The sequence below is a fragment of the Fopius arisanus genome, unplaced genomic scaffold (assembly GCF_000806365.1).
Source record: "Fopius arisanus strain USDA-PBARC FA_bdor unplaced genomic scaffold, ASM80636v1 scaffold00138, whole genome shotgun sequence".
Taxonomy (NCBI): domain Eukaryota; kingdom Metazoa; phylum Arthropoda; class Insecta; order Hymenoptera; family Braconidae; genus Fopius; species Fopius arisanus.
In genome coordinates, this window is record NW_011887877.1 from 113,096 (window position 1) to 133,853 (window position 20,758).

The 20,758-nt window shown below is 39.7% G+C and overlaps 1 protein-coding gene across 2 annotated transcripts in view; it reads left to right on the forward strand.

The window, feature by feature from the left end:
- Positions 1-20,758, forward strand: part of Oct-TyrR (Octopamine-Tyramine receptor) — a 160,597-nt gene that overhangs the window by 95,801 nt on the left and 44,038 nt on the right. Inside the window, exon 2 of one of the 2 annotated variants that reach the window (XM_011313998.1) lies at positions 17,469-18,422. In XM_011313998.1, the coding sequence (XP_011312300.1) occupies positions 17,483-18,422 (940 nt within the window). In that variant the 5' untranslated portion in view covers positions 17,469-17,482. Of the gene's footprint in view, positions 1-17,468; positions 20,602-20,758 lie in introns of those variants that run through there. The other variant, XM_011313997.1, reaches the window with a different exon arrangement.

Below are 20,758 nucleotides of genomic sequence, written 5' to 3' on the forward strand. Positions count from 1 at the left end.
TAACCTTAACCCTACATTCCCTGAACCACCCTGAAGGGGGAAAATCCTAATTTCCCCGAACCACCCCGAAGGGGGAAAATCCTAACTTCCCTAAACCTAACCCGCGGCCTACTGTTCTCACTCTCTTTCCCGATCTCTCAATTTTCTTGGGGATCCTAACGGGCATCCCCGATGCTCGTTACATCGTACTCAGTGTGGATTTCTTGATGCCTTTTGCTTTTTTTTTATCAGCATGATCATCAAAGATTTTGAAAGTATACAATTTCGCTCTCAAACCGACAAATTCCTCCATAATTCGACCATTACACTTATCTATCATCAGGCTCAATACCTTTTTATTTAGCAATTCAATTCCATAAACATTGTTCGGTGAATAATCTGATGTATCAAACTTTGCACTATCTCGCCGGATATAATCATAAAAATTCGGAACCGCAAATTCATATATTAAACTGTCTGTATCAGTATATAATAATTTTGCTCTACTTTCAATAGTTTTCAGTATGTATTCATAATAAAAATCATAAATGAATGTTTTTGACAGGTCAAGAATTGAGAACCCTGCATAGATAGGTTTATTGAAATATATTTTAGTTTGTCTCAATTCAATGATTACCATACCATCATCGAATATGAGACTGCTATGAAAATTAGGTTTTGCTATTAAAGCCTCCGCATTATATCGCCCAGCCCATTTTGTGACTAATTTCACATTTTTTCGTTTGCGAACATTCTCCATTGTTTTCCCAAAGACGGCATTGTTCATTAATTTGAAGAAATTCTTCTGGAAGTCATTGGTAGCACGCTTCCGTAACTCTGTATTCAAATCAATGTAAGGTTTCAATCAAGGTTGTTGCTCAAATTTCAAAGTTCTATGGATTTTCTTCAGCCTCATACCTAGGTTCAAATATTGCTGCAAATTATGATAATGAACCACATACTTTCCTTTCGGAAGTAAAGTAGTCATTAATTTTGGATGATTCTTGCCGGATGGTAAATAATGTTCAGGGCACAGTGCGAGATCCTCATGTAGATGATGGAGCTCATTTGGATATTGTAAATCAACTTCGAAGATAAATCGAATCTTAGAATTTGCAGGTATGGTATGTATGTCCATAATTTCATGAGTCCATTCGAATGGTGCATAGGGTAAAGGCATGCTCATTGCAGCACCATACAAATTATTCACATAAAAATACATTAAATATGTTTCCCCCTTGTTTGGATCAAATTTAAAACCAATAAATCGATTATTTGCAGTTGCATAGCGATTCGAGCACTGCGCAACTTCTCCCCGAATACCCCTCTCAATGAAAAGGATCATTTCAGGATCAATTAGGAGTTCTAGCGCAATTTTGGTGTATTTGAGCATGGCGTCGAAAACAAGACCTGGAGCAGTAATATAATGCAGTCGATCTAAGTTATCTACCGTTAAGCAGGTGTTCCGAAAATTCTGAAACCCATCAGCTAGCAGTAAAACATCGGTTTAAAAATAAAGATCTGAATATTCTCCTAAGGTTTAGAGATTGAAAGTCCGCCAAACATTCTCTGCATGCTTGTAATCGTCATCCGAAACTCCTTGATCATTCAATTGAGAGTAAAAGTTCTCTTTTTCGGGCAACTCATCTTCATGCAGCTTCATCCAATTACTGATGTACTCAAATGGAAAATCTCCTTTACCTATCAATAATCTGAATTTTTCTTCATTAAGGTTGCAAATGTTTCTTGTTATTTGTTTTTTGTCATCACTCAAATATGATGATAATTTGTCCAGACTGCCCGCCATAAATCGGAATGAGTCGATGAATCTTAATTTCATATTGATTCCATCAATTCTTTGGTGAAAGCAATATAACGCTCCTTATTAATTGGCAAGAGACTTATTGAACCCTCGAAGAGTGTTGCTAATTTCTCAATAATAAAATGAGCATCATAGCCCGATAAGTTATGAAAAACAACCGGTATAATATGAGATTGCTGATAATTTAAATTCCAGCCTGCGTGAGCCTCGATATTTGCCTGTAAAATGACAATGATCCCGATGTTTAATATCGACTGCATTGAACGGTTTCTCGCAAATATGGCAGTTTTCAGCTGATGTGAAGTCAAGTATTTGCTCGAGGGTGAGAGGTTCCATTGGAACAATATCTCGAATGCGTTACTCCACCATTTGAGCTAAATCTTTCAATCGAGTAATAAACCACTCTACACATTGCGGAGTTCTATTAATTTCAAATTTTGAAAAAGTATCATCGAATTCGCAGTGTATATAATAAGCGATACTGTGTGGTATATGCTTCGTGAGATTGGAATCTGATGGCTCTAATATAGATTCTAGATCAGCATATACTGCAAATGGTACAGATTCTTTGAATCGATGGTTTGTGAATTTCAACATATTATTCCTTTTATTCGGTAATATCATTCTTACATCATTCAAACTTATGCAATCTGTAAGATGGTTATTGAATGATTTTTGCGATGTGAAATGATCAGACATCGATTACACAACCATAAGTTGTATCGATGGTTTGACATCTGCTTACTAACCAGTCGAGATAAATTCCGTATCCATGCGAAATGGTAGATTGATTTTGAAAAATTATCATTCTGTTCAAAATCATCTTCGTTAGCATCCTCACTATTGCCATTAGCATTATGATTAAGGTGGTCTGAACAATGATCGCTTTCCACTATGAGAAGGTGAATCGTAGCTCTATCAGACTTCATTTTACTCAAATGAACTGGAGCTATGTATTCTTTCTGATCTAATTTCAACTTCGAACCATTCTTTAATATCATGAGATGGTGAAATGGTAGTATTTCAAGTGTTGAAATATTTAGTTTCATGCAGTCTTTGCTCATGCTTCCAATTCTCATACTCCCAAGCTAAGATAAAATTAACTTTTAAATTCCCCTCTTTCAGTAACGTATTCTTTATACGAGTAAAAATTAGAAATTTCGCATCGTTGAGGAATGATTTTAAATCTGCATGTATGAGGTTAATGACAACTACAGTTCTGATTCTACCTTCATATGCTGACAATAGATCTTGCCAATGCATCCTATGACTTCTTACATTCCGCTGTTTAGGAGAATGAATTGTACCACCATTCTTTTGCCTGCATTTGAACTTTTTAATCAGAGAATGTAAACCCGCAATCGTTGTTTGTATTCCCAATTTATGAGCCATAGAGTACTTCGACTTAACTCTCACGCTTGTATTCAATCTCCTAAACCAGTTTCCACCAATTTTCAACCATTTCTCTTGGTGTTCCCACGGTTGTTTTTCACATAGTCTATAAGCTTCTTTCATGGTTTCGATTAGTTTCAAATAAGGTGATGAATCCATTTTTATAAACAGAGTTTTACTCAAAACGATCTTTTAGCACTCAGAAACTTTTTTTTAAGACTGATGGAAATTATGAGAGTGTCTCATTCATATAAGAAAGCAGGACAATGCTATGCAGATTTTCTTAGAACAATATTTCTGTTGACTCCGCAAAAAAAATGAACCTTCAACTCAAACTAGTCATAATACTTGCGACTAAGTTTTCCAGGAATGCTCGCTTTACTCATGTTAAACAATAGATATCAACATAGAACATGCAGCAGTTCTAGGAAAGGCAAACCCTGCTGAGTTGGTGGAATTATTTCGAAATTGCGTTGATGATGATGATGCATTATAATTATCCTATAAAGAGAGTTACCCAGTGGCAATCTTCACATAAACATGTATTCTCAGTAGGAGTAGAACGATCGAAATGGACTTCAGTAAACTCAACGCAATTAGCTCTGTGCCGGCTATTTACCAACAAAGAAAATGGCTGACCTGGGTGTGAATAAGGAGTATCCAATTTCTCAACTGAAATGGGTCAACATCAAATTTGGGAAGCGCATTGTTGTTGAGTTCCAGAAGGAATTTCAAATATTTTTATCATTGTGCATCGTAAAATACTGTTTGGAAAATCAAGAGTGGTTCGAAAATTTGCAGCAAACAGTGGGAGAACAAACCATTCAGTTGCACTATTTAGGAGGAGCATCACATCAGTGCGAATTCATATCGAAATCATCCTGAATTCGTTGAGAGTCCTCAAATCGATGACGTCAATATGGCTTATAAAAAAAACTTTTTTCCTCTCGTATACCCTTTCGGGTCTTTACGATTTGTTCCCTACCCACCCCCCAACCCCCTGTACCGCATTTGCCGAAGGGAGGGAAAAACCTCATTCGAGGGGAAAAACCTGCCCTGGTACAGTCGTCCTTTTGACAGGACTACCGCTTGACAGTGAAACTGTGAGATCAGAGCGCTATAAATTTTGACCGCCGGTGGCCGGAATCGAACCCGGATCGTTGGCATGCTAGTCTAGCACTCTAACCGCACGGCCACTACCGTCGGTTCAATATGGCTTATAATAAATGTTATTATATCCTCCAAGCTTCCATGTAAATTAATTGAATATTCAATACACGACTTTGTACAGAACATGCTTATTATCTATTCATCCATTCCCCAGATCAGTCTAGTATTTAAGTTTCTGAACTTTCCTTGATGGTAGTTATTACCTCAACTCTATTTGCTTCATCTTTTATTTCACCATTAGCTAGTTGTTTCTTGTTAGCATTTAATGAATCAATGATGATTGTAATGTAACTGTTTTCATTCAAGTTCATTTTCTAGAATTATGAAATTATCTAAGATGATTGGGTTCTGATAAATGACTTTACTATATATATTATTGAAATAAGTCGACTATTTCTGATGGAACCACCATCTTGAGGCATCTGGAAAAATGACTTTACTATATATTATCGAAATAAGTCAGAAGACCTTTCCTGATGGAACCACCATCTCCCTTCTTGATACATATCGAAAAAAAATGACTTTACTATATATATATATTTTATTGAAATAAGTCCGAAAACTATTTCTGATGGATACACCATCCCCCCTTCTTGAGACATGTCGAAATTTACCTAATTGGTTGTAGGGATTGTAATGAAGAAGGTTATATAATTTTTCGCTTTCATTTTTATTGATCATTATTTTCTATTTATTTTTCTTTTTTTCAAGAAATTACCTAACTTATAATTTACAATAATTAATAAAAATAGATAGATTACCATAAGTATAATGATTATAATTCAATAGTACTCAATTTTTATTCACATTGATGATCCACCTTCAGTATTCATGATAATGATGGGAATCTGCAACAGATAGAGATAACAATTAGAAATATTGCGACTTTTATTTCATTTTCTTTGTTTTAATTTTACTCAGGATTTACACTCATCCTTCCAGTCGGAGATTGTGATAATCTCGATTTCGGCGGCGGTGGTTGGATCGGCCTCCATTGATGTCGAGGGATCTGTACATAAAATAAAAAGGTGTTAAGGGAGTTACATATAGGTTGAAGAATTATATTTGTGAGCATAATAGTTGAAATTAGCTATACTCACCACTATTTGATGGTGTTACACCATTATCCGGGGCGGGGCGGGGGAGGGGGGAGTGGGAGGTCCGAAGTGCAGCACCTCTTCGGACGGATTTTGTGCCTCAACGATGAGGCACGGTATCCCGCATGAATGGGAAATCAACCGATGACGCGGTTGAAGTTAGTAAAAGTTCCCATGCGGGCAGATGGTAAATCGTGTCTGCACCCGCCCGAAAGTCACGATCATCTCCGCCTCCGATTCGTAAAAACTTAATATTTGCGACGTTGTCGTCCGCACCTCGGCCTCACTCACCACCCCTTCCCACTCCCTCGGTGTGGAATAACAATTTGCGTTAATTACTGCATTGTATGGAGTCAAAAATTTGATAAATTCAGGCTGCTTACCGTCATTTGGGGAGAGTTCTTTCTGATGAGAGATGAAAGAATGGATTTGAATTGGAACTAAGTGATGAAGTCTAAGATGCTGACCATTTTATATTGTCTTCTTGATCCTTCATCTTTTTCGTTATCCATTGTTCACCGCACGTTTGCAAACTTCATCAACTTAACAGTTGAAAACGCGAAACGCGAAGACAAAAGGGTGCACAATGCATGGTGAAAATGATCTGGAGCACGCTCTCATTGTTTTCTACCTTCAAGAAGTGCAATTTAATATGCTAAGAAAATATGTCTTAGAGAACCGACGTGCGGTGGCCGTGCGGTTAGAGCGTAGGGGGTTGGCACATGAGATTCGTGGGTTCGATTCCCAGTCGGGGAAATGCCAGGGGTTTTTTAGAGATAGAATTCGCTCTAACTTGCACAGGTTTTCATCGTACGAGCGGTAGTCTCGAAAGGGACGACTGTACCTGGCCAAGGTTTTTTCCCATGAGGTTTTCCCTTCGGCCCTCGGCGTAATTGCGGTACAGGGGAAACTGGGGGTGGGAAATGTAAAAGCCCGAAAGGGTATACATGTGTGGACAAGTTTAGTTAATATGTCTTAGAGATGCCTGTTATTTATTTTATCATTTAATCTCGTACCGTCCAATGAGCATTTCGAGAATCAAGGCGAGAATGGTCAACCGTTGATCTGCTGATGGAAACTGTCTGGAGCACGTTCCCCGTATTTTTTTTTTTGCACCTCTAAGAAGTGCAAATTATATATCCCCAAAAAATATGTCAGAGAAATGCTCGTTGTCGCCTACCGTCGAATGCGCATTTCTAGAATCAAGGCGGGAATGGTCAACCGAAGATGACGTAAAATTCTTGGATATTACCAATTCCCTAACCTTGATCGCGAATCGCCATGTTGATAATACCGGGTATGTCACCATTGCCGCTTTATCCTAAGGAGCACTATACCCCCAAATTTTAATTTGGGGCTCGAGGGATTCATGGTTCTCGCGATACCGCTTGAGGTGGGCCATGCGTCATCCGCTGTACGCGGTGACTCGCCGCGCGAGTATCCCCACACATCTGCCAGTTCTGGAATGCCTTGCAGTTTGTCCAGAACCGGCACAGCCTATCTACTTATCTTGGCTTAAATTAGCCATCCGTAGTGGACGGTGAAGCGGTGAAAAAGACTCTTCATGAAGAATATCGTCGACGGCTTCGAAGAGTTTGAAAGTCCAAACTTGCTATAGATAATTCTGATCTCTACGCTCGGGATGAACTCAGTTGTACGCTCAGCGATTGACCAGTTCGGCACTGGTTGACGAAGAAAGTCCACTTAGGGTTGAAGCCAGTCACGGCAACTAGAGCTGACCTCTTTGAAGATCTAATTAAACAACAGGATGGATACCGCTCGAAGATAAACGGCACCGGTGATTGGCCGAATTCAGCCGCATGATTTCAAAGGATCTGAAACAAGATGGAAAGTCGAGCTGACCACTCAGACTAAGATGAGCAAAGTCGGAACTTCGGGAGCCCGAACCAAAAAACACCACACATTACACCCATTATTCGAAATAAAATAGCCTGATTGCATGAGGCCGAACGTTGTTAGAGTGGGAGTAACATTGTGTATTGAGTAACACTGTGCACGAAGGAGGGCAGTTAGATGGAGAGATCGCAGCGCGCAATCTCTCAAAATTGAAAAAGTCATACCCCTTAACTATTCAAACTAAACTTCACCAATGCAACTTGAAAAATTCGTAGTTGTACCATGAGTAGTTATTACAGTATCACAGTGCCAGAAATTGATTATTTCCTAGTCACCTTAATACTAAATAATTATTTGACTAAAAAGTGAAAAAAATATGAGATGTCAGTTATAAAAGGATTGTACCCCGGTCAAAACTCCGGGGCAATTCTTGAGTTTTTCCGGCTAGCGTCTCTATCGTGCACGATTGTGCGCTAGTCAGGTTTTTTTGGAAAACAAGCCGTGCAGGAAGTGCGTCGCCGTTGCGGACGTTCAGTGGCGTTCTCGAAATGCAGAGTTAGCATCACCATGACACGATTGAGTGGGTGCGGTTCGCCACCGGCTGAATACCTCTGATTACCAACTACAGCCGTACTCGCAGCGTCATTAAGAGAAATCTGACGGGGAACGTACAGGGCTTTTGCGGAGGGTTGCTGCCATCTCTCATATATCCTTTTCTCCCGTCCAGGGTGGCTTGGCCCTGAAGCAGACACAAACCAGCTGAGAGTCCTTCTCACCCCACAGGGCGCTAAGCATCTCGAGGCACCTACGACTTTGGCATCCGAAGGCTATGCCCACCCACCTAATGTCCACCCCGACTCGAGGCTGCTTAGCAACAGCAGGGTCGTCGTGAGCCAAAGCCAAAGATATTTCTTATGTCTGAATCGACTCGATTCCCACCCCTTAATCCACCCTAACTCCATCAATTTTTTTGATTCTCTGTGCCCGAGAACGTTTGTTCTGCAGCCATAAAATGATCTATCTCACCAATCAGGGACGCAGAGGCGTCCCCTTCTCTCGCTATTTCGATACAAGATCGGAACCACATATCCATCATAACCCCAGCGGGATTATTACCACCAACTATTGTCGAGCCCGTAAAATATCCAATCGACATCAGCACTCCACGCTAACTGCGTCGAGATTTTTCAGAGTCTTCTCCCCCTAGTCTGAAGCTCTAGGTATCTCTGGGTCATCCGTTACCCCACACCCACCAATGAGCTCGATTGGATCACGGAGGTGCTAGACCCCTCACATTGATTCCTGTTCTATATCGACGGTGCCTTTTGGACACCGTCAACATCCTCATATTCTTCCGAGACATGGTATCACCATACCACGTCTCTTCCCACTATATTTAGTCTCACTCACCTTCGGAACGGGCTGATTTGCTATCGACTATACGCTAGGCATCTTTCGCTTGGCTATTTCAGCAGGCGTCAAATAAATTCACGTGAGACTTCCACTTACTGGGCATTTAATTTCTTAAAAGCATAAAAAGTAATTGAATTCTTCAAATATTATAATATCATTTAAGTGAGTCATTGAGCAGCATTTTATGCGGAAGTTGATATAGAAAACAAATTACCAATTGATATTTCCAACAATGTAAAATACCGCAATAAAAACGTTCATATTTTTCTTCTGAAAATTTAAATTTTTGCACGTTGACTGACATGAGGATACGCCCACTCTGATTTACATGAGGATACCCCCATTCCGATCTCGCCCTTTCGACTACCTGCGCAATACAATAGGTCGTCTCATTTTGTAGGCATTGGCCAAATTGGGGTTGGGAGCTAGGTGAACACCGGAAGCACACTTTGCCCATGTATGCGATAGAGGGTTGTCCGGTCAAGCTGAGTCCTTAAAGATGGATGGTAGAGAATCAAGCGAATTTGCAGGCTGCATCCTCAAATAATATGATCGAGGCGGTGTAGTCAGAAAAGTCGAGATGTACATTCAGACTGAAGCCAGTTATGGCGATAGTGGATCTGTTTAAAATAGTGCAGGTGATCTAACGTGATCAAAGTAATCAAGCTGTCCACTCGGAGTACGCGTCAGTCGCCGCAACAGAGGGTGGTCCCGCAGAGCTGCTTCTTTGTAGACCAATCTTAGAGTCAGCTCGATGACGCACGGGGTACCTTTGAAGATAAGCAGCCGGAGATTTAATTTAGACTGACTTCATTTGGTGGACAACCGCCTTCATATACTGTTTTGACATAACTCCCCTATGACTGGTGGCCATTCGATTTTTTTGTATCCAACGCTTCTGAAATGCGGAGAAATATGTCTTCATATGTCTAACAATATGTTTATAAGGGATGCTTCTGCAGGGAGCACCCGCACCCTGGTATCACCCTCTTTTTTCCCAGGTGCGAGAGAAGTTTTCATGGAATAGCAGGAACGATGAAGCATCGGCCTTTGTCTACTTAATGTTCTTTTCATGTAAACAGTGGCATGTTCACGCATTTGTCTAATGTTCATGGCCCATAAATTCTTGAGACTCTGTGGCGACAAAGAACTATTCTTCATTAAAAATCTTGCATGTCACATGGAGTGGTTCCTTTGAGGCTGGAAATGCCCACTTTGTAGACAACAAGAAATTACTGCGTGAATTGTGCCAATTCCTGGAAACCATCTCATAAATTTCGTTCCGTATGGGATGTTATTGACGTCATGATTTCGGCCTAACACCTGTAACCAATATTGAGAGGTACTCATGGTAAATGTAATCTATTGGCCTGCCTCTTCTCCTGTCGATATCGTGGTTGAGGTGGTCCATTACGAGGTTGTCGACTTCTTTAATGTTCTGCACATCCGCTGTTTCCATTAGCGGGTTGCCTTAGTCGCTGCTCCCCGTGTTCGATGAGGAAGGGGAGCGAAGAAGATGGATTTCTGTAGAAATATCTTTGCGCGATTGTATGGCTTCGTTGAGATGATTGATAGTTTCCTCGATGTTTACCTCATAAACGCTTTTGAAGCAATAATGGTGGCCACTTGACTACCTGCCTGGTAGTCCCCTTGACTGTAGTTTTTCACATAATCGATATTGACGCTTGACATACCGAGATGCTATATCCTTATGTGGTGTTTTGCACCAAACTTGGTCTTCTTTATTGCTATACCAAGTTTTTCCTTATATATAAAATGTAATTGTAGTACACTGTGGCGTCGGCAACATAATGATTCGTACGACTACGACTACGTCAGTATGGCTACATCTCGACGAAGAGCGATCATTCATCGATCAGTCGAACTTTTTTTTTTTTTTTTTTTGACATGGTTTTTATTTATATATCACATCTCTATTTACAATTGTCAGCATTAAAACTAGTCTTAAAAAATTATGTAAGCGATTGTGTTTTTTTTGTTAACTTTGGCCATATAAGACTCTCGTGTTAATACGATATTTTAATATGTTAGTATTATTTTTATTTTCGAGACAATATTTGTGTATAAAAATGATTTTTTACATTTTTAATAGTTTAACCTAGTGTGCCCAAAAAAAAGAGAGTTAAATAAAAGAATTTACTTTTATTTTGGACTAATGTGAAAAAAAGGGCGTCTTTTATTTATCCGAGGTGTAGGGGGGGAAAAGGGAAGAAAGTTAAAGATAGGGAGAGAAGAGAGAGGAGAGGGAAAGAAGAAAAAAGAAAAAGAAAAAGAAAAGTGGGGTGGGGGAATGTGGAGTATTGTCATTTTTATCACTTAAGTATAAAGAATTTGCGTTTCTTGAAGTGATTATTAATTCATCTATTTCAGTATAGATGTTTATAGGATTTCGGTTGGTATGTGGGCTAAGTGTTGCCATCTGTGTTTAGTTTAAGGTGATCCATTATGGCTTTAATATTGTTAGTATTTACTCTAACTTGTTCCGAGATAGGTGTTAGTTTGTTGGTGACAGCCTGTATTATAAAGTGGGTCATGGTAATGGCCCATGGTGGGGGGGAATGAAGTTCCATATGAGCGGGGTTTGAGTCTAAATAGACGGTATTGGTTTGTGCCCTTGGGGCGGTAGAATTTGAATCGGTATTGATTGGGGTATTTCTTATATCATTATGTGGGGTTTTAGACCCTCTCGCTCGTTCCGCATACGTGACGGTCGGTATGACTCTATTCGAGATATTATTTATTTTAGCTATTGTGTTTATTTTAGTATTATTTCTGATATTTTTGGATAGTTCTAATGCTTTTTTATAATAGGGACAGCCCTTGTAGTTGGCTGGGTGACCTATTTGGTTGCAGTTAGCGCATTTTAGTAATTCTTCTAGCAACTAATCCTTTGAATTTGCAGTCGCCTGGATTATGCGATTTTGCGCATTTTACACATCTAAATGAAAGGGAGCAGTTGGAACTGGAGTGCCCGATTCTTTGGCAACTTTTACATTGGAAAAGTGAATTTTTCCTTAATGGTTCCCAGGATATTTTTTGATATAAGATTATATTGTGTTTTATCACGTTTTTGACTATTGAGTCATTACTGAGCTGGACTAAAAAAGCAAATTTTTTGGTAATTTTGTTTAAAATAATTTTTGAAATTTTAATAATATTAATGTTTGGGATTTTAAAATCGTTTAGAGCGTTAAGTATATCGGATTCGTTAAAGTCTCCGTAAAGATTTTTTAGAACAAGATTCTTATTTTTTTCCTCTTTGGGGGTATATGTATAATATTCAATTTTTTCTTTGGAGAGTGTGTTTTTAAAACTTTTGTAAGTTGCTAAATTTAGCGGAAAAATTGAGACGTATTGGCAATCTTTGGGTTGTCGCAAGTAAAACTTATCGTTAGTTTCGGGTGTTGACAATAATTCGGCGATGGCCTTCAGAGATTTTCCTTTTGAATGTATTGGAGGCGGTCGTTGACCCGTTCTGCGTTGTTGATGTGGTGCTTCGGCTGTCTGCGATGAGTTTTCGAGAACTTTTTCTGGCTCCTTATCGTCTGCTCTGTAGTCCTCGAGTAATTCGTTCTCTGAGTCCGAGGAGTCGAGGAGGGGATCTGCAGGTGTTGCTGTTGATGTTTGGTGTTCGTAGAACTTTCTCGGTCGTTTTGATTTCGGAGAAGTTGAATCATAATACGATGAATTTGCTGGGAAATTCTCGATATTATTTGATTGGGTTTGTGTGCTGTGGAGAGTTTTCTCCTGTGATGCGATGTTTGCAGCAAGTGGATTTTGCTGGAGAGTATGTGTGGAGGGTGTAGTTTTTCTTCCGTATAATTTTCTCAACTCCAGGAGTTCTTTGTCTAGGCGATCTGCAGCGATGTTACCTGGGCTGGGTTTGCCTTTTCTCTTTCCTGATGAATTGGAGTGTACATGCTCCGTGATTTTCCTTTTTGGTGTATTAGGATTAATTAAGTACGACGGACGAGGGAGAGTACCTCTTCCTCTGCCCGATCTAGTATTGGACGACATTTTATTCAGTATAGCTCCTTTTTGATAACCGCCGTCACTGTTTTCAACCTCATTGTAAATAAGTGTGGTGATTTTTGTGATGAACTTTTAATAAACAGTTAATGAGGGGTGTAACACTTTTAGAAAAGAAACTATAGTGGAGTAAAAAAGAAAATGTCCCCGTAGGGGGAATTACTGGATTTTGTACAAGGAAAAATTGCTGCCTTGAATTTAGCGTCCGAACGGTTCGGATGTTTGGCGCCAACTCGATCAGTCGAACTAGTTCCGCATGCACGTTGATAGGCCCAGAAAGGTCGTATTACTTCGTCAGATGGAGGAGCAAGGCCTATCCATCCTATCCGGCTTCACTTTCTCTTTTTCCGGTCAGCTGACTCGATTTATTGTGGAACCAACGGTTTCAATTGGTGTATGTCGAACGCATATTATGGGATTGCAATCTCGGCATAATGCAGCATTGATAGATAAATGCCCAGTTTATCATCGACGGTATGCTTATGATATTGGCAGAACGCCGAGGGTGCATCACGCTCCAGGGCATATTGATTCCTTTGTCGTGAATCGGAGTTTTGAAATTTACTGGAATTTCTCATCCCCGACTGTCAGACCCGCCGCTGCGACGAAACCTGGATTTATCCCTTTCGACTGTGAGGATAAATTCATGTCCCTCATTCAGTTCACGGCCCCGGAGGAGAGCATTATCTCAGTGAGAGAAGAGGTCAAGGGGCTCAAATTCCAACCTCTCCTGTTGGAGCTACATCAGCTGAACCGCGAATTCAGGCAAAAACTAGTAGTCCTGATTCTCCCAACGGCATGCGAGAGTCTCTCGGATCATCGCTTAAGGTCATACCAGTCTGTAGGTGAAATGCTATAACGTTGGCTGGCCAGTTGCAGAAAGCTGTCATTGTTTGGTATCTTCGGCTACTTAGACAGCATAACTCTGGAACAGGACCCGGCAACCTTCAGGTAATCAGGAGCCAGCCTATTAGAAGTCCGTGTCTCTCGCATCTACGCTTAAGTTCATACCAGTCTGTAGGTGAAATGCTATAATGTTGGCTGGCCAGTTGTAGAAAGCTGTCACTCTTTGGTCTCTTCGGCTACTTAGACACCATGACTCTGGACCACGGCCGGGCAACCTTCAGGTAATCAGCAGCCAGCCTATTACAAGGTCGGGATAATCCTATCCAAATGGGTACCTAATTAGCCAACCATTATGTGAGAATAAGTCGCAGTTGTTACGATATTCCCGCCAGCCACGTAGAGTGGCGTGTCCGTGCAATAAAAATGACTAAACCTAGTCAAACTGACCCGTCAGAATTAGCACAAATTTTCAGTTTTCAATTTAAAATCGAAAATGGAAACATTGAAATTTACAATGAAAATCCCTTAAGAATATATTTCGGAATTGGTTTTCAGTAACTATTATTTTCCTACCAAATATTGCAACTTTAAATGTGAAAAATAAAAATTTCCCATCCTCATATTTGGAATATATTGTTAAAAATTTAATTCCAGATTTTCGTATTGCATTTGCAATAAGGAAATAAATGTTCCTATTATTTTTCTGGTCGACCATACCTTATGACTGTTAATTTTTATGAAATGATAGAACGTGAAACTAGAACATTATTTTAAAAAACGACAAATTTGATATACCTAAACAGGAATATATTTTTTAATTAAGTGTCTACTCTTGGTGAACATTATGGAATGCTACTCAATGGAAACCGCGGGAAGGTGGTAGACGTCTTCCATCATGGGTAATGGGAAGGAATGAAATAGGAATGATAGTGTATCATAAAAACTGCTTTTTCCATTCAGCATTATCATTCATCGAGAATCTCGGGCATATTTGTAACTTGTTAGGGGCTATTTTAGTTTTGTCCGTTGCTATTTTCCTCTCAGAATTCTTATTCTTCTATTTCAAAATTCTTAATTACTATTAGTTTTTTCAGCAAGGACTATTGTAATTATCGCTCATACTATAATAAATAAGTCCAGTCTATAATAATATAAGTCCAGTCCAACCTTGACTTTAGCCGATACCAGAAAAAGAAGAAGAGAGTTCAAAAATAGTGTGAATGGGGTAGGATTCCGATAGCAAGTCTGTGGGAGAATCCGGGACGCCACTGACGCCGTCGCGGATGCCATCACCGAGAGGAGCCGCACCCGTAGCCAGAACCTAGGGAAAAGCCCGGCGAGCATATAATTTGCCTGACGACGTTTCTACCTAGGCCGCCCCAGACGAGTAGACGTGGCCCTGAACATAGAGAGCATACCGACAGGGATAACCTGAAACCTAGAGAGCATGGTCATCGGCCATAATGTTCGAACAAGCGTCAAATAGCGTTCGACTTCCGCATCTATCGTGATCGTTGCACAGGCTGATCTGTGGCGGCCAGATAATTTCGTTTATTAGTCCTCCGCTTGACAACTTTTTTATTAGTTTACTCTCATACCGCGTTGACACTCCAAAGGGACTTAAAAAATTCTTTGTTTTCATACATAACAAGTGGGACGGCGGCAGGCCCACTCAATTCATTTAGGGTATAGCTCTTTTTCCCCGCTGTTCAACTTAGAACAGGTACCTGGGGTCCTTCTCCGAGGAAATTGATATTGGATGATGCCACGATTGCTCCACTAAACGAACAAAACTCGAGCATGAGTGACATCCAGCTATCTAACGTTGTTGGGAACATGAAGGAGAGGGAAGGGCTTCGCGTTCATCTACATGAAGGAAAGGAAAACCTGGGAAGGGCACAGAAGAACGTTGATTATCGAGAATTCGTGAGACAGCCTTCATCAATATTTACTGGCGTAATGGTAATATAGGCGGTGGTCCTAGGGTTAGCCCTTTACTGCTGGTGCCGAAAATTTTGGCCAAAAAGGGCAACGACCAACTTTGAGTTACCATAGCACTCTTTAGAACACCTTTTTATTTTGGGGCATCCGTCAGAGTATGTGTGTACATGATAGTCTTTAAGGTCCATTTAAGGGATGGAGCAAGTGTCGAAGAGCTTGCGAATCTCAGAACTTTTACTTGGTAGGGGTTTACTATACATCATGGTAAAAATCTTAAAAACTGCAGAGTAAATGTCGGCGCTACATCAGCAAGAACATCTTTTACATTTTAGTCCAGGGATTCATTTAATATCTTAAACACATTTGTGAAAATATTAACTTTCTATCAATTGTACTGGATCAACGTTTGGGGGTTGACTAGACAATTCTTAGTATAGAAATTTTCTTCCCGGTCGGGGAGGGATGTTATGACCCACAAATGTCATTAATTATGAAATAGAATTAAATAATTTCTCATTGATCTAGATAATATAAGGATACGCGAAGTGGCACATATTACCCAAACCATATAATGTCGAGTCAGAGAATGATAATGCTGAAGTATAAATTAACCCGAATATTTATGGATCAAGTCCAGGTATATTCGTCATAATGTGGATCACTCGGCGGCTGCGTCGGCATTTCGCGCCGTTAACAGCTACAACATCTGGGACGTCACCCAATGCCTCTTCAGGTGTAAAACAAAGAGAAAACACTTGCTGCAATCGAATCCACGATGTAATATAAACTTCGTTCATTCATTTCCACTCGGTCAATTAATCGGTTCGTCAGACACAGCCAATTAGTAATACGACGATTCGTTGAGTCATCTTCTTGTAACTTATAATGCCTAATACCTACGGGATCAGACAAAGACTTTATTCATTTTAATAAATCATTCAATTGCTAAAGAAGTTGATTCTCCCTGAGAGATATTCCTTCCTAATTATCTACGAGTGATGTATCCCTATCAACGAACCCGTCCGCTGACATCCATTTCAGTAGGCAGGTGCACGGTTGTGTGAATCATAATCTTATCAATCAAACTGAGAGCAGACCAAAATCGAGACCAAATCGATTCCATTCATTTCTCTCGATATGTTACATTACATCTCGTTTTTGATTTTCTTATGATTCAATTAGTCTAAACCGAAGAATTTCGGAAAAAATCTTTGGCCAACACAGTACAGACTCTCGACTTGATAAGCTGAACTGCAGTGGCTGTTACTTCCTTTGCAATTATATATTTTTATTAAGTCTGGTTTTCGGACGTTTTGGAAGAAAATGTTTCGGCGGTCAATATACTTGTACTTGTTGGAAACTGATCACCGAGGTTATCGTATCAACTAACTATCCTTCATGACTAGTCTTACCTTGAAAGGCTCTGGAGTGATTAGGTGCTATGAAAATGAAGAGACAGTCACAGGTGCAAACAGCAATCCCTTGCGTCCCGTCAGCATATGGATGTCAAAAATAAAAAATTACATTGAGTTGATTTACATTTACTTTATTTTAATGGTTTCCGTTTTCGTTGAGGTCCATTCTGCGTATTCATCTGTCTCGTTTTTTGCTCTATATTACTGCATACTCATTAGTGGCCACCCATTAGCTTAACTCTACGTTCAAAGTTATGGCGAATAATTAGGAATTATGTCAATGGAATTTCAATATTCAGTAAATACTTCATTTGAGTTCAATTGATCCATTATTATTTTAAAGTGATATTTCCTTAAAGATATTCCCTTAAAACTGCCATAACATCCACCACTTTATTGGCAATTCCTTGATATTTAAGGCCACACTTGTGAATTTCTTCTCAAATTATTTTTGACACTAATTAAATTACCCTCATGAATGTTTAGGAGACAGCACGGGGATGAACGCCAGCAGTGAAACAGTTGGGACCATGGTCGTAATGAATGAATACGAGGATGCATGCAGCAGTGGTGACGAGGATACCGGTGCAACATTGCCACCTTGGGAAGCAGCTACTGCATCCCTGACGTTGGGCTTTCTCATTTTAGCGACAGTACTAGGAAATGCACTCGTCATACTTTCCGTATTTACGTATCGACCACTTCGAATCGTTCAAAACTTCTTCATTGTCTCCCTGGCAGTTGCAGATTTGGCGGTGGCCATTTTGGTCATGCCTTTCAACGTCGCCTATCTACTTTTAGGAAAATGGATATTCGGCATACATTTCTGTAAGCTCTGGTTAACATGTGACGTCCTTTGTTGCACAGCAAGCATCTTGAACCTATGTGCGATAGCATTGGATCGTTATTGGGCAATAACAGATCCTATAAATTATGCACAGAAGCGTACACTTAAGAGGGTGTTGGGCACAATTGCTGGTGTTTGGATCTTGTCGGGAGCTATAAGTTCACCACCTTTAGCAGGATGGAATGATTGGCCAGAAGAAATAGAGCCTGGAACTCCATGCCAACTGACACGCCGTCAGGGCTACGTAATATATTCATCGCTAGGCTCGTTTTTCATACCACTGTTGCTCATGAGTCTCGTATACCTGGAGATTTTCTTAGCCACTCGGAGACGCTTGCGGGAGCGTGCCAGACAGAGTAGACTTGGTGTTGTAACTTCGACAAGACATAGAAACGAAGCAGACGATGCTGAGGAGTCCGTCAGTAGTGAAACGAATCACAATGAACGTTCGGTCATGCGTGTTCACACTAAGCCGTCGCTAGTGGTCGTTGAGGATGAGGCTATTGCTGAGGTTACTATAAGTGAGCCCGTTAAAAAAAAAGAACATACCCGGCGACACGGCGTATCAGCTAGCAGCGACACCAATGGTGGAGGTACGTCAACAACTGTCTACCAGTTCATCGAAGAACGACAAAGGATTTCTTTATCAAAAGAGAGACGTGCAGCCAGGACCCTAGGGGTTATTATGGGTGTCTTCGTTGTATGTTGGCTACCGTTTTTTCTTATGTACGTTATCGTACCGTTTTGCCCCGCATGCTGCCCATCGGAAGGCATCGTATACTTCATTACTTGGCTGGGTTACATCAACAGTGCATTGAATCCACTCATTTACACGATATTCAATCTTGATTATAGACGGGCATTCAGAAGACTCCTCCATATTCGTTGATGATCAACCGAAGTGGTTCAGTTTGATGTCGGAATCAAGAGCTCAACTTACGTTCATGGTATTTTACAATGATGATAGGGTCTAACATCGTCGAGTGTCTCAAACCACGTGTCTATGGATCATTCGTTTTGAAGATATTATTGGTTTTGCTATTCCACTCTTCTTAACAATTGATTCACTCTTTCATCATGTTAATTGGAAACGTTGATGGAAGACGGGAGAGAATCATGCTTCTTCGTCCAACTAGAATATTGGCAGCTGGTAGGGAGTATCCATAACAAATTAATTGTGTATATGAAGGACGTATTAAAATATATTTGGACAGAATTGGCGGAGCATAGTCTGTGGATATTGATAAAATTGAAGGATTATAGCTATCAAATCTATAAATTACAATTCGAGAATACTCGTGGATTGGTTTAAGATCACGTTGCTCCACCGATATATCATTGCAGAATGACGTAGAGTCCTGTTAGTGGGAAATTATCACAATGAAAAACAGTGTCGCGTAACTTAAGCTAAGACCGGAACGTTGATCGAGCTATAACATATTTATCATTTTATAAATGTTGGATTCTGTAACAAATGGCGCTATGAAGATGTTGACGGATAGATAATTTTAGAAAAGAATTGACCAACCCTCCAAATTTTTCCTAAATTATAGAATTTATAAGAGCATGATTAATTGCTGGTAATGGAAAATGCTCCATCGTTGAATCTACCACTGAGATTAGATACATTCTCTCCAGTTTTGGCAATACTTCAATAATTGGTGAGTGCTTGTGTGGTGTCGCAACTGTAAAATTTTCCAGTTACTGAAGTGGTTGCCAGCCATCATGTTATACCGTATCTATTCAATGTTTTTACCGCAAAATTAAGGTTCTTGTTATCATTGAGAATTTCAACGTCTGTAAGCTTTTTAACTAGTCCAAGAGACTAGGTGAAAATTTTCTGGATAGATTTCTCTCAAGATAAATTGCATCCGTTCACTTTCGAGGTTTTTCTATTACAGATTCGTTCTTACCGAAGACCAGATTATTTCCCCAGATTGGCAGAAATATTCGTTCATTATCGTAACTGTATCATTTGAATCAAAGGTGAGCCACATCTGAAAGCAGTATTGTATTCGAATGGAGCGATTTTATATTAACAGTTCAGTAGAAATCAAAATTTTTCGAATATCAACGTATTTAAACCACGAAAAATGCAGAACAAAAAATCATCATTTTCTCGCTATGATCTGATGTTCATTTCTAGTGCATATTCCTCGGAAATTTGAATTGTTGACGAACATACGGCAAACTACTCTTACACAGAACCACCTTATTATTTTGAATTGCTACTATAAATGATTGAACATCCGTCAAGCTTTTCGGATCAATTGAATTGAAATGCAATCTCAGTTAATCAGGTAGTCAGTCCTAAGCTCAGCATACTTTGGCAGTGATTTCATGTATTGAGAATAGTGTTCCTAATTATTTTCTACATTCATCAAGGGGTTCAGCTGCAGCTCCGCCATTCAGTAGATGTTCGATAGTACTGTTGAATGGTAAAAGATTGTGGAAGGATTTGAGGAAACGAGAAGATATCAAAGAGAAGAGGACTTGAAAATACATAGGTAAGAGCTATTTTTCACATTTTACTGGGAACAAAGTGAACAAAAATGTGAAAACTCGAAGAAATGCAAATCAAAAAATAATTATCTGTTTTGAGTAGCACTGCCGTATTTATTTCGTTCACTATTTTGTGAAGAGGATCTGTAAAATATATCTTAGGTTCAATTATATATTCCATTAGCGAGTATCAAGTATGTTGCTCATTTATTGAAAATGAAAGGACTGCGAGAGAAGTCTAAGAAAAACGAAGAGAACAGATTCAATGTAGAATCAAACAAATTCAACACAAATGGTAGCGCAAGACTACTTTCGTTATCAATTGCAAGTATTAAGGTTGTGAGTATTATTAATAAGGTATAACCAAATAACTGAAAAAAAACAATAAAAAATATAAAGGTATAGAGGTAAATTGCGTTCGATACGC